Here is a 14,200-nt window from a genome sequence, read left to right as displayed (position 1 = left end):
TCTGTCCCTGCTTCCACTCCAATAGAAGACAATTAGGATTATTACCACCCCGGCCCATCCTGCTGAGGTCCAGGGTGTGACCTCCTCTCTCCCAGTACCCAGCATCTCCATCTGCCTATCTGCCCATGGTGGAGGGAGTGACCACCTAAGCGGCCCCTGCGGCTCAGCCCAGGAGCAGAGGGCTGGTTCGCTGTGACATCAGCGAACCCCTGAGAAAACCACTGCCGGGTCCAGCCCCCTCCCACAGAATTTCCTGCCCTCATCAGCACGCAAAGATGAGTGTGAGGCAAGGATTGCAGCAGCCCCCTCTGCATAGAAAGGCTTAGAGTTCTTCCGGGGCGATGGGGCACCAGAAATCCTGCCTGGGGTTGTTGCCCTTTCCTCTCTCCCATCTGCCACCTGTCCCAGAGCATTTGCCTTTTCTTTTAACCAAGAAGAAATGGCATCCTAGCTCCTCCACTCTGAATGAAGTCTTGGTTCCCTGCAGCCCTCGGGATCTAGATTTGGGGGTGCAGGGACACCCCCCCAGCATGCAGGCAGTGAGGGGTGACTGGAACAGGAATGAATGTGGCTGGATTTCTGGGAGGAGGGAAGGCAGAGCTGGAAGGACAGGGAGTGAGGGAAGGGGAAGGTAGGGGGTTGGCTCATGGTTCGTGTGCCAGTGAACACTCTGCACTTTGCGGGTCTGATCTGAGGTCCACAGGGGGTTCAGTGTGGCTCTCCTCACGCCAAACTCCAGGACTCGCGTGCCTCGCTGCTTAAGACCACGTGCATCCCTTTCTTCTCCCTCTCAGCCTCCCGGTGGCAGTCCCCTAGCCTGTGATTGTCCAGCGACACACTGTCCAGCGGCCTCTCTCAGTCATGCAGCCCCTCTTTCTGTGTGCTGTGACATCATGGGCTGGGAGCCTGTCTATGTACATGGCTGGTAACCATGTCACTCCCTAGACTAGGAGAGCTCTTGGGTAGCCCTGAGGCCATCCCTGAGAGTCTTAGAAAGAGAAGTAGATTTGGGGGACACCCAGAGTATCCGAGACCCAGCTTTCTGGGCTTGCATCCTTTCCATCATATGTCACTCCTCTGATGGACAACGTGAAGCCCAGCCTCCAGCCACTCCCTAGCAGAAGGATGAAGGTGGAGGGGCCCTGATAGAGTGGGCTGACATCCCCCCAAATAATGGTTCTGATACCCAGTTTTTCAAGAAAGGTGAAGATGTTTAGTATCGGCAGCCCAGATCTCAGGGGAGATGGTCAAAGTGAGCGTTCCTTATTTCCTGCAGCTCAAGACCCTGAACCGATCCCAGTGTGGGGAAATCATGGGCTCCCGCAGTTGGGGTCACCTGGGCCTGTCCACATGTGTGTCCACACACACAGAAGAAGCCAGAGGCCATTCAGTCTCCTTGTGAGTCTGAGTGCAAAGGGAAAACACCCCTGCGCAAGGAGTGGGACTGAGGTTCCTGGGTCCTCAAGTCCTCCTGTACAAGAAAAGCTTCACAGAGGAGGTCACTCAAGTGAGGCAGGAACAGATGGCCTGCCTGTGACATGTCACCAATGAAATTTATTAGAATTTTCATCTCAGCCCGCTCAAGGGGTGTCCTTGGGGGCTGAAAGCTCTTGCCGAAGCCGATGCCCTTTTGATATTCAGGGGGTAGATGTTTCTAAAAACAGTGACAAGCCTACCTTTTCTTCTGTTTCCCCCTGAGCTCCAGGCATGGACTGGAGTTGTAGCTCGGCACTTCCAGGTAGACCCAGAGTGTCTTCTGTTGCCAGGGATGGGCTCACCATGAGATCGACACGTTCAGGTCATGAAGGGATGTGAGCCATAGTCCCAGCTAAGAGGTGGGCTGTAAAGCGGCCTCACTTTTCTGCTCACAAAGTCCCCTGATGCCCTGTGGGGGCACAGCCTGCCGATCCTTCCTCCCTAATCCATCCTCTATCCAACTATCTTAGTCATTCTGATGAGCCAAGTCCTCAGGGGGCAGGTGAGCTGGGCTTGGAGGACCCCTCAGGACAATTTGAAGACCCCTCCAGGACAATTTGAGGACCCCCCCAGGACCCCTCCAGCTTCCCTGGTGGCTCAGACGGTAAAGAATCCACCTGCAGCGTGGGAGACCTGGGTTCAATCCCTGGGGTAGGAAGATTCCCCTAGAGAAGAAATGGCATCCCACTCCAGTATTCTTGCCTGGAGAATCCCATGGACAGAGGAGCCTGGTAGGCTATAGTCCATGGGGTCTCAAAGAGTCAGACACGACTGAGGGAATAAGCATAGCCAGGACGCTTAAGTATGATTTTCCAGGGCAGCTCCAAGGGCCTCTGCAAGGCAGAGGAAGCCAAATGAGTCAGGCTGATGGTCCCTCTCTGTGAGTAGCCACTCGATAGCCAGGGCATGAGAAGGACAGGCACAGAATTCCAGCTGTGGGGCCTAGGACCGGCCTGATTTGAGCCACATGGATGGCCCCCAGGTTGCCCACTGGATTGAAGCTGAGTGCTGCCATCCCCGAGTGCAGACTGGGTACGGTGGCAAGCCCAGCACATATCCTTCAGTGCTGCGTCTGAAGGACAAAGACCAACCTGGCTCTGCTGCTGTGTGTCGTTCGTGTCGCATTCTCCTCCTGCAGTATCCTCTCTGTCTTCAGCAGCCAGCCTAGGGGATAGCACATGATGGCAAGGAAGCCGTCTGACCTTGTCCCCAGTGACACGCAGTGACTGCCTTTTGCCCCCTCGGCTTCCAGCACGTCCTGCAGACCCACAGACCCCTGGCTGCTTCTTCAGCTCTCTAACTTCCATTATTTGCTCTGTGTGTGTCTGTGAGTGTGTGTGTGCGTATGAGGGTGTGTGTCTGAGTATGTGTGTCCATGGGAGTGTATGTGTCTGTGAGTGTGTGTTTTGTGTGTCTGAGTATGGTGTCCATGTAAGAGTGTGTGTCTGTGAGTGTGTGTCCATGTGAGTGTGTGTACTCTCCAGATTTCCCAGGCTTGGATTTGGGACCCCGGAGCTGGGCTCTAGGAAAAACTAACAGGTATTTGGGATGTAATTCCTCCCACCTTGGAAAAGCAGGAAACTTGGGGAGAGGGTCAAATACATGCCACGCCCCCTTATCCATAGAGGAGAGCTGCCTGGTCTGGGGAGTAATGAGGGCTTTGCCCCCCTTCCTTCTCTGTGTATTGTGGGGGGGGGGGTGGCAGGGAGGGGGTGCCCTCAGCTGAGACTCCCCAGGAGGCTCCTGAGCTGCCTGTCGTCTGCCGCCTGCTATGAGTAAACCTTGGAAGGAGTCACCTGCCCAGGTACCGGAAGAGTATTTTCTGTCCAGAATACTCCTTCTGAGACCCAAGACCTCTGGGGTTGCAAAAGACATAGGCAGAGAGAGCCTCCTCAATCTCAGGATACAGAAAGAGCGTCCTTAGGGGGCCTCAAGGATGTCCTATAAGTTAGCAAACTTTCTGGCTGGAAGATCTCAGAGAAAGTCCTAACCCAGACTCACGGAGGACTTGATGACCTCGCCTTGTGCACGGCCATTTCCTGACATCTCAGTAGCATCCCCCCAACACCCCACTGGCCCTGGGAGCTGGTCTGGACTGTGTCCCCAGTTGAGGCCCCCAGTTGTTCCCTGCATAGGGGCTTGGCTGGTTGAAAGCAATGATCAGCATCGCCCAACTGTTCCCCAGGGCCCGGCTCCCAGCCCGGTGGCTCCCACTCCAGCCCAGAAGCAAGATGAATGACTCTTCTAGAAGCAAACACCCCTCTCCCCTTGCTGCTCTGAGGAGGCAGCCCCATCTCTCCTGGGCTTCTGTTTCCTGTCTCTCCCACTGACTCCTGCATACAGCTCTGGCTGCTTCTCTCTTCCTGTTTTTTTGTTTTTTTTTTTTCCTCCGCCCTGTTTTGCTTTTGTTTTGGTTCATTAGCTGCCGCTGCTGCTGTTTAGGAACCATGTGTTATCTGAAGAATTTTTTTTTTTTCTGTATTTTTCTCCCTATCTTTTTTTTCCCTAAAGCCAGAAAGTGAGCAAGGTCGTAGAACTTCCTTAGAAAAGTTCACTCGCAGTGTGGTAAGTTCAGCTGGTTTTCTTTGGTTTTTTGGCTTTCTTTCCGTTTTTCTCGGTGGTGGTTGTCGTTTCCTTCGGGAGGGGAGGGAGCCCAGTGCTCTTCCCTCAGCACACCCACCCATGGTCTTCTGTGAGTGTCGGTGGCTTCTCTCCTAGGGACCGGTTTGCAAAAGACAAAAGGCCCAGCAGCTCCCCCTGCAGACGGGTGCACGCCGCCCCCCCCCACCCCCAGCCCCTGGCCCAACATTTGCTCTCCTGTGCAAGGGGGCTTCGAGAAGGAAGGACCACCCCTGCCCCACCCTTGGGGCTGCTTAGTGGATGCACCTTCTGCAGCAGCCCAGGGAGAAGGCCATCTAGCTGGACCATGAAATAAATTGGCTCAGAACTGTAGCTCATAAAAAAAAAAAAAATCCAAATTTCCCTCTGGGACTCTGGCAGCCACGCGGGTGCGGGAGGCGAGCTGCTGCCGCGGTGCCGGTGGCTTTTGCGTGTGCAGGAGGCGGCCGTGCTGCATGGGTTCTGGCGGTGAGGTCCAGCTGGCATGTGTGCGTGTGCGTGTGCGTGTATGTGTGTGTTGGTGGCCTCTGCATGAGTTCCCATGTCCCTGACAGCCCCTTGTTAGCCTCCTTTGCATAGCGTGACAGGGCAGTAGCCAAGGGGTGGCATGGCCATGGTGGGAAGGTCATCCCCGTGGTGCCCGGTGCAGATTCTGAACTGTGGTCTGCAGTCAAGCACAGACTCATCTCCTTTTTCTGTAATGTTCTCTGTAAGATTGGGCTTCCCAGGTGGCTCTAGTGGTAAAGAACTCGCCTACCAATGCAAGAGGCATTGGCAGGTTCCATCCCTGGCTTGGAAAGATCCCCTGGAGGAAGGCATGGCAACCCACTCCAGTATTCTTGCCTAGAGAATCCCATGGACAGAGGAGCTTGGCGGGCTACAGTCCATGGGGTCACAAAGAGTCAGACACGACTGAAGCGAGAGCATGCACACATATTCTGTAAGACTGAGGTATAGGGCTTAGCCAGTCCCTACGGGAAGTAGCCAGTCCCCTTCTTTCCTGAAACCAGCTACTGAGCTCCTGCAGCCCAACTTGCACTGTTCACATGGAACCAGCGAGCAGCCAGGAGCCAGCATCCCATGCATAGAATTTGTCAAATTTCGCTTCCCAAAGCATAGAAACCCACTGATGCTAACTTGCCTTTTTCCTCCCTCTGTTGCAGGGGAGAGTCCTTGTAAACCTGACTACTGTGTGATTAGTATCTTTATTTTATCCTTTTAACATAAATTCTAAGAATTCTGGGTGGACAGCAACCTGGTCGTTTACCTGGCATAGCTAGATGCATCTTAACCAAATTTAAACAGAGTTTTGAATTTGCTAGATGTCAGCTTCACAGCAACTCAAGTAGGTGGCAATTACAATATGGGTGCTCATCCCATCTCTTCTTTGGTCTTCTCTCTCTATGGTCTTTCCTCATGAGAAATCAGAGCTTGCAGAATGTCAGGCCTGTGATCCCCTGTCTGTCTTCATGGCTGGTTTGCCGCAGCCACACAGCTTCACGCACCAAGAAGTTGCCATGGGCTGTTGGAGGCAAGGCTGTGAGAGTCCCTCTACCCCTAATGGCTGATAGAGAGTGATGGGAACTCATTGCTCCCTCTCTTCTGAGGCCTGGAGGCTGCAAGTGGAGAATGGTCAGGGATTTTGTTGACAAGTCCAGAGTATATTATGGAGAAAGCAAAACTCCTGCAACCCTGGGCAGGCCCTTCAGGTTGACCACGTGGGCTGAGGCTGTGAGAAGAAGCCTGGTCCTCAGATGAGGCATCCAGATCTCGCTAGGCTGCTTTTCATGAGAAGTGGGTGTTGGGAGAGCAAACATGATCTCGATGCAGCTCCGCGAGGAGCATTTATTGATGTCCCTTCTTCCCAGAAGTGGTGTTGGTTCAGTGGTTCTCCAAGGTCTGTTAACAAAGTGTTTGGAATGAGAAAGCACCAGACACCTTCCAAGCATTTGAAGTGTACACCTGGGAGAACTTAGAGAGATGTTTTCAGGGCCAGCTGAAGGAGAAAAATCTCCTAAGCTCCTGAGATTTTTCGAATCTATATGAGAGAAAGCCCAACCTTCCAAACCAAAACATTCCTAGGTTGCCTGTTATTTTTCTATAAAGACTCTAAAGGGTCGTGCATTCTGATTTTTTGTTTCCAGTAGTAGAAATATAGATGGACTTGTTTCGATCCATCCATCCTCCTTGTGATCTTGGGATAACACCACTTCGGGTAACCAGATGAGGCTGAGTTTGAGGAAATGACCCACAGCTCTAGAGCGGTAGCAACTCTCAGAATACTTGAGGCTTGAACTCAAGAATGTGGTTTTCACAGCCCAGTATTCTAATCAAACAAAATTAACCAGTCAGCCAATATGTCTTACAATTTGATAGCCATTTTCTGGATCTAATATACATTAAGTGCTTGATTTCTTTGAAAGAAGGTCTACATGAATATTTCATCTTCTGTATACTGTGAACTATAAAACCCAATGAAAGGCTAGAACAAGAGCAATAATGGTTCTGGGAAATACGTGAAGAAAGACCATCCACGTCATGGGAAACGAGGGAGTGAAGCTGAGCAGTCCTTGGACCAGGGATGTGAGGCCAGCTGCCATTCGGGACTAACCGGTGACAGGAAATGTTGATCCAGATCGTTCATTATCTTGGTCGGCTAACTTCTTATCAAGACTGAATCTGGGTCCAACATTTCTCCCATGCAGTGCTCTTTCTTTTCTTAGTAAAGGAGAAACATTTGGAGAAAGCAAATTGTTCTAAGACTCCTATATCCTGATATGGAGGGATTATCTGTGGAAGGCCACTGAGGCCCCCTTTGACATGGGATCCTAGAAGGGAGTTCAGTATGGTTCATAGAAGCTGCTGGAGCCATGCTAGTTTGAGTGCAGAAGGAGCCTTACGATCCCCAGCAGAGGCATTGTTTTTCACATGACTCCTTTTAATGGAAGCTTCATTCTGAGTCATGCAGAACTGGGGTAGCAAGTAGCAAATAGGGGTTATGCTGTGCCAAGGCACCGTGTACTTTGGCCACCCAGAGCCATAGAGCTTGCATAAAGGCCTGCTTTTTGATAGGGCCAGCCCAAGTTCAGAAGCAAATATCACTCAAAGTCCATGGCATGGTGCAGCCAGCCCGTAGTGCATCTTTATCCAGAGCAGAAAACAGGATCCTTCTGATGGGCCCAACCCCACAGATGCCCAGCTGGCCAAGCAAAGTGCAGCTGGATTTCAGCCCCTTCTCAACCCTCATCTGCCCTTGTACAGTAGATGACTCACACCATCATACAGGGTGGCCCTGGTCACAAGAGCCCTGGGCCCAGGAAGAGCTGTGACATAGCAGGTTCTTAAAGCGAGGGGGTGGGGGGTGCTCAGACATGGCCTCAGATCAGATGAACGGAGCCTCTTTCCTCCAGCTCTGTGCATTGGGAAGCGTCCTTACACAGTGGCTATAAAATATGAAAGCCACAATAGGAAGCTTCTGTAGATTGTGTTTGCATTGCCTTCCATCTCCTCTTCAGACTCTCTGGTTGGAAGTCCCAGGCATTGCTGCCTGGGGAGAGGAGGGTCTTCTCTAACTGAAGACCACTTCGCACTGCTCAGGACCAACCAGCCTGCCATTCTCTGCCATCTCCCTGGTTTTGCAGTCAACAGGTGACCTCGAGGGTGTGAAGGGGGCCAGAGGGGAAAGACTGTCCATTCCACTGCTCTCTCTTGGGCGTGCTCATTCCTTCACGGTCTACTGCAAAGTAAGGGCCAACTCTGACACAGAGGACAGAAGGATGTGTGGGAGGAAGGCAAGAAGTAGCAAAGGGCCATTAGCCAAGACTCAACAGCAGCAAGTGGATTATCCCTCTTCAGGTGGTGGCTGAAGCCATCTGGTGAGAACTCCAGAGGAGGAACTCTGAGGCAGAGAAGATAGAAAAAGTCCTCCGCATCTTTGTACAAGGAACAGCACTTAACTTAGGAGAAGTGGCAGCCCCAAGGGACGGTGGCATCAGCCTCCCTGGACACCTTTGCCTGGGCGCTCAGCTGAAGCCCCAACTGTCCTCTTGAGAGCCTCATCGGCTGTAGCCTCAGGCTCCCAAGATGGACAAAGGAACAGCTGTTGCTGGAGGTCTCAGAGGACAGCAGAGATGAGAACCAGGTGTTCATCCTTCTCCTAAGAAAACATCACAGTTGGTCTTTGCCAAGGTGCTCCTTCAGCAAGGGCCGGGAGCTGAGGGAGCCTTGGCATGCACCAAGAGGCATCTCCATGACAAGCATTTCAGTCCTGCCTGCCAAGGAATGCAGCGGGGAAGTCAGATGGAGACCAGGAAGCCCTAGGAGCCAGCTGTCACCCGCCTTCCATCTCCCTTTCCCCCCGCCCCGCCCCGAAGCCAAGGAAAAGCTCTTGAGAATAACCTCCCCCCACCTTCTGGGCAGCTCTGCATGCAGAAACCCCCAGCCCCAGGCCCAGGTGTTGAACCGGAAGTGGAAGGCTGAGGGCCTCCAGGCAAGGCAGAGGGCAGGCAGCCAGGGTGATCAGCCCACCCTCTCCACCCACCCACACACAGCAGTGCCTTCTTCCCACCTGGAAGCTGTTTCCCCTCCCCCTCAGCATGTCAGGGCAGAGCCTTGGGCTCCGCTGAAATGAGCTCTCAAACACCTAGACAGCAGAGCCCCTAGAGGGCCTTGACCTCAGTCGAACAGATCCTTTCAACAAGGAACGGTCGGCTAAAAATCTTTAGAGTTGCTTTTGATTGCACACAGTCCTTGGGCCCCGTTGGGATGTCAGGGTCACAGGCTATATAGTGCCAGCCTGCTCCCATCGGATCTCAGAGCCCTGTGATCGAGCAGCAGTGACACCCGGGTCTGCCTAGAGATGGAGGTGAATTTCACAGCTGTGCTTGGGAGGGAATGCATGAACTGGTCTCTCCTAGGAAGTGAGGACTTCCCCTAGAACTCTGGGAAACTCTGCAGAGCCGTGCCCAGGTTGACTCCTGCTTCCAGCCTCAGCCTGCTAGCAGTGTGACCTCAGGCCCATCGCTAGCCCTCTCTGAGCCCTGGTTTTGTCCTGTGTACAATGGCATGGACTGAATCATCTCTAGGACCCTTTGCAGCTAGGACGTTCTATTGGTCTGTGCTTTTCTCTGTCCTGCGATTTTCGAGTTGTGCTAATCATCCCTCAGATGAGAGAGGAGCCTGCCCGAAAAGTGGCTGCCCACCCTGGAGGCTGGGAATTAAACCAAGGAAAGAACTGAGTTCGGTGTCCATTTAAAATCCCTTGACAAGGATTTGAGGATCAACACTGGCAGAACTGAGTGCTGCAGCCCCCTGACCCCACAGGCCCCCATCGTTTGGGGCTCATTCCGCACCGTGACCCCTGGATGGCAGGGAGAGAGAAGTCGCAAAGAGCAGGTTAAGCACCGCACACCCTGTCAACCACGCCAGTACTGCAGTGCCCACCCTTCTGGAACGGATGCTCAGCTGGGTGTGTGTTGGGAGGTGGGGTGAGGTCAGTTGGGCAGAAAGGTGGGCCCCATGCGGGTACTACCACGTCACCCTGGGCATGGGGCAAGGGCATGGGAAAAAATGAAGTGTGAGCATCGGGGAACCTCAGCTTCACGCTGCCGCCCTCCTGCAGCCACCCCTTCTGGGTCCCTGGAGACTTCTGGGCTGGCTCACCACCGTCCTCTCAGAGATGCTCAAAAAGAGGTCACAAGAGGGCGTGTTATCCTGGTCACAGTCAGCCGTAGGTTAAGTCTCTTCCAGTCTCTATTCCTCTCTCCATCTTGGGTCCAAGTGAAGTTTGAAAAAGCATGTTTACTCTTTTAGTTTTGTAGCTAGAAAAGGAAAACGTAAAAGTCTGATTTTTGCAAACCAACGATAAAATGTTAAGATGGCTGAATCAGTTTGGCTGGCAGGATACAGAGGCAACAAAGAGATAAAATGGTTTTCCATGAGGGCCCTGGAGAAGGTCTTTCTGAAACCCTGGGAAAAGGGGAGACTTTTACTTATCAAAAAGGTCAGAGGTGGTCATTTTTGAGAAACCCAGCCCTAGACCCTGCCACTCCTCTGGGAAGGAGAAGCCCCCAGCTATCGTAGCTGATGGTTCATCTGTCAACCAAAAGCAGCCAAAAACCCTCTCCCTGAGGAGTGCCCACTCGAGCAAAAGCGCACCAGTGACTCAGCCCCCAGACACAGGGGAGAGCTCGGCACTGCAAAACCGCTCCCTCCTCCTCACTCTCCCCCACCAGGCCAGCTCCTGCCTTCCCCAGACCCCAATGTGCAGAGCAGTCAAGTGAAAGACTCCTGTGAGGCAGAAAGGCACAGCTGTGTGTTTACAGCCACTGATTCCGATCCAAATCGCAGCCCTGCCAGTCTCCCGCAAGGCAGGCTGGGGGCAAGCCGGGGATGGATGCGCCAGGCGGGAAGCTATTTTGGGAGCTGACCTGCAGCCCTTTGCCGTAACAGAGCCTTCCTCCCACCTCCCCTCAACCCCCCACCAACTCAGGAAAGACGTCCTTCTAGAAGGAGCTCCCACTTGAGAAACGGCTGATGGGGTTGTGGGACTTCAGCCTGTTCCTTGTCACTTATGAAGTCAGATTTCTGGCACCTGTCCCCAGGCAGCCACGCGAGGACAGCCCAGGGCTCCCATCTGTCCAGTGAGAAGGCAGAGGGTGAAGGTGACCGACGGCAGGGCGCTTGGCGGGATGAGCAGCAGGGAGGGCAGGCCTGAGTGGGGGACGGGATGCCCGTTTCTGCCCAGGACAGAATCTGCCTTGGACCTGCCAGGGGAGATGTGGCATCACACAAGGGGCAGGAGAGAAACCTCCAGGCGCTAGCCAGGCTTTGGAATAGCAGGAACCTAGGAAGCAGACCCGAAGAAGGCAATGGCACCCCACTCCAGTACTCTTGCCTGGAAACTCCCATGGATGGAGGAGCCTGGTGGGCTGCAGTCCGTGGGGTCGCTAAGAGTCAGACACGACTGAGTGACTTCACTTTCACTTTTCACTTTCATGCATTGGAGAAGGAAAGGGCAACCCACTCCAGTATTCTTGCCTGGAGAATCCCAGGGATGGTGGAGCCTGGTGGGCTGCTGTCTATGGGGTCACACAGAGTCGGACACGACTGAAGCGACTTAGCAGCAGCAGCAGGAAGCAGACCAGACTGCCAATGTCAAGGTCAGGGAGAAGAGACCCAACTCTGCTTGTGTCCAAACCGGAGGGTTGGATGTCAGAGTGCTCAAGGTCTAAGGACTTCAAAGGCTGAGAAGTAAGATGGCCGTGGCATTCCTCCAAAATGAGCTCCTGATGAAAAGCAACATGGGAGTCTTCCCTGTTTGTAAGCAGCAAATGAGCACTTTGGTTCTGAGTTTGGGAAGCACAGTATTCTGGAAGAAAGGCAGGATACAAATCCATAGGAAGGAACAATCCCTAAAATGTTGCTATGAAGCAGAATGCTAACTGGGACACCACAGGGGAGCTGAAAAGAGCTTGGAGCAGTGGGATCTTCAGTTCAGTGATATTACCCGAAGGCCTAGGAGAGAAAGACCCTGGAGTGTTTGTTTTTGGGCTCCCCAAGGGATGGGAGTGGCTCAGACGGTAAAGCGTCTGCCTACAATGCAGGAGACCCGGGTTCCAGAAGGAAATGGCAATCCACTCCAGTACTCTTGCCTGGAAAATCCCATGGGTGGAGGAGCATGGTAGGCTACAATCCATGGGGTCGCAAAAAGTTGGACACAACTGATCGACTTCACTTCACTTCAAGGGATGGGATGGTAGGATGGGGTGGAGAGTGTATAGCTACCCTGGCAGTGCCAGAGTCCAAATGGCTGGTGAATTCATAGATCTATGTCCATGGGACATGCAGTTTCTGATTGTGGCCACAAGGGTCCAGCCACAGCCCTGTCTAGTCCAACATCCTTTTTGATGACTCAGATGAAGAGACAAACATGCCAGTCATATTCAAAGATGCACACCTAGAAGGTATTGCTCATTTGACAGGTAGTATGGTCTGCCATGTTAAGACCATCTCCTTCAGGTGGAATGATGGGTCCAAACAACCAGGTATAATTTAACCAGATAAAATTTATGTTAAAAAAAAAAATTCAGTCTCACAACTACAGGATGACATTCCTAGCCTTCACTGTAATCACGTTTTAAAAACTCTGGGGGTTCTAATTGACTGCAAGCTTGATAGAAGTAAAAGTGGGAGGCAGTCACTTTTTTAAGTATCTTTAGGTTGTAATAACAAAGTGGAATGGTCAGAAGTGCTCCATTGTTCTCTGTGTTGCTCTAGACTGTGTTGAATCTTGCTTCCAAGCTCTCTTATTTTATCAGGAACTTCAACAAAACTAGAGACAATTTAGAAAAGAATAGCTGGGGACTCTGGAAGCCCAGTCAGATGAAACTGAAGTAGATAAACATGTCCTGCCCTGGCACTAGTGGTAAAGAACCTGCCTGCCAATGCAGGAGATATAAGAGATGCAGATTCAATCCCTGGGTGGGGAAGATCCCCTGGAGAAGGGCATGGCAACTCACTCCAGTACTCTTGCCTGGGAAATCCTGTGGACAGAGGAGCCTGGTGGGCTACAGTCACAAAGAGTCAGACACAACTAAAGCGACTTAGCACGCATGCAAGGAGATTCAGACTCCATCAGGAACTATATGTGTGTTTGTCTCCCAGAGCGAGTGGGCAGTTTTGGATTGTTCCAGACAGAGCTAGAACAAATGGATAGAAGACATGGGCAGGGTCACTCTACTAAGAATATTCTAACAGTATCAACTTCCCAGGGGTGGAATATGTCACCTCAAGGAACAGGGAGCTCCCTGGAAACAGTCAGATGTTGAATGGCCAGGGATATTGTAGAGCAGGTTCTATACTGGATTCCACCCACCTCCTCCAAGGAGAATCCTCAGATGCATTAAATATTTGTGAAACATTGCATGTTATCATAGGTTTATAAATAAACTATGGGAAAGGAGAACAGATCAAATGGAGTGAGTTTGCTGAGACTGGAGAAGAAGGATCCAGAGGAGTCAGGTTTGACTCTACCTTGAAGGAAAAAATAAAGCTAGATTATGATAAAGTCAGAGCAAGACCACTGTCAAGAAGTGGAATTGCTGCCCTTCAAGCAATTGCAACTCAAGCAATTGCAATTCAAGCAAGGCGAAGTCATCCTTGCCTTTTGTTTTTGGTTGTTTAAGCCAATCACTTGAGCCCTGGGCAACAAGACTCTCTCCCCAAATGCCTGGGAGGAGATTAGTGACGGAGGACACTCGTACCCATGGGCTCAGGGAAGCTGAGCACAGCCGGTGGGTTCCCTGGCTCTGCACTGGAGAAAGCTTGGCCTGATATCATTCCCATCCAGAAAGGGTGTTTTGTTGAGAGCAGAAAAGAAGATCGAGCCAGTTGCCTTTATCCGATGGGACTTGCTGGTTCCAGGTGGACAAATTGGCACCCAACTTTCTCAGCCGGGCCAAGAGCAGAACACGCCCCCTGAGACCTTAGAGCAAGGGGAAATTACACTCATGGGCCCCTCCTCCTGGGCCCCGCCGTAAGGACTCATCTTCAGCCCAACTCAGGGAAGGGACGAGCTATCCTGTCACATTCTTTCCCACTGTCCTGAGGACCAACCTGATTGCAAATGACACTCCCTCCTCTCCCAGGCTTTGCCAAGGCTGCTTTCACCTCATCATGGAATTGTATAATTATGGTGATTACAGCTTATGGCTTTTTCCTCTCCTCATCTTTTGCTTTCAAATTCTTTGAGGCCTCTCATTAAACATGGCGATGCCAATAAAGTCAGCAAAGGTTTAATAAGATGCATTTTGAAGCTAAAGAAAGCCCAGTCAGAGTTGATTGTTACTATGTCCCCTCATGCTGCTGCTGCTGCTAAGTCACTTCAGTCATGTCCGACTCTGCACGACCCCATAGACGGCAGCCCACCAGGCTCCCCCATCCCTGGGATTCTCCAGGCAAGAACACTGGAGTGGGTTGCCGTTTCCTTCTCCAATGCATGCATGCAGGCTAAGTCGCTTCAGTCGTGTCCAACTCCGTGCGGCCCTATGGACAGCAGCCCTCCAGGCTCCTCTGTCCACAGGATTCTCCAGGCAAGAATACTGGA

The 14,200-nt window shown here is 52.2% G+C and overlaps 1 protein-coding gene across 15 annotated transcripts in view; it reads left to right on the top strand.

The window, feature by feature from the left end:
- The window catches only part of RGS6 (regulator of G protein signaling 6), a 639,493-nt gene that overhangs the window by 601,329 nt on the left and 23,964 nt on the right, over positions 1-14,200 (top strand). For 9 of the 15 annotated variants that reach the window (XM_044924778.2, XM_044924776.2, XM_025295259.3 and 6 more), the window contains one exon: positions 3,988-4,041. The exons of 2 other annotated variants lie outside the window; for them this stretch is intronic. In XM_044924778.2, coding sequence (XP_044780713.2) covers positions 3,988-4,041 — 54 coding nt within the window. The remainder of the gene's footprint in view (positions 1-3,987; positions 4,042-14,200) is intronic. 4 more of the 15 variants (XM_044924782.2, XM_044924781.2, XM_025295263.3 and 1 more) reach the window with 1 other exon arrangement.

Source organism: Bubalus bubalis, chromosome 11, assembly GCF_019923935.1.
Source record: "Bubalus bubalis isolate 160015118507 breed Murrah chromosome 11, NDDB_SH_1, whole genome shotgun sequence".
Taxonomy (NCBI): domain Eukaryota; kingdom Metazoa; phylum Chordata; class Mammalia; order Artiodactyla; family Bovidae; genus Bubalus; species Bubalus bubalis.
Note: the sequence above shows the minus strand (reverse complement) of the source record. Positions and strands in the feature narration are given on the sequence as shown.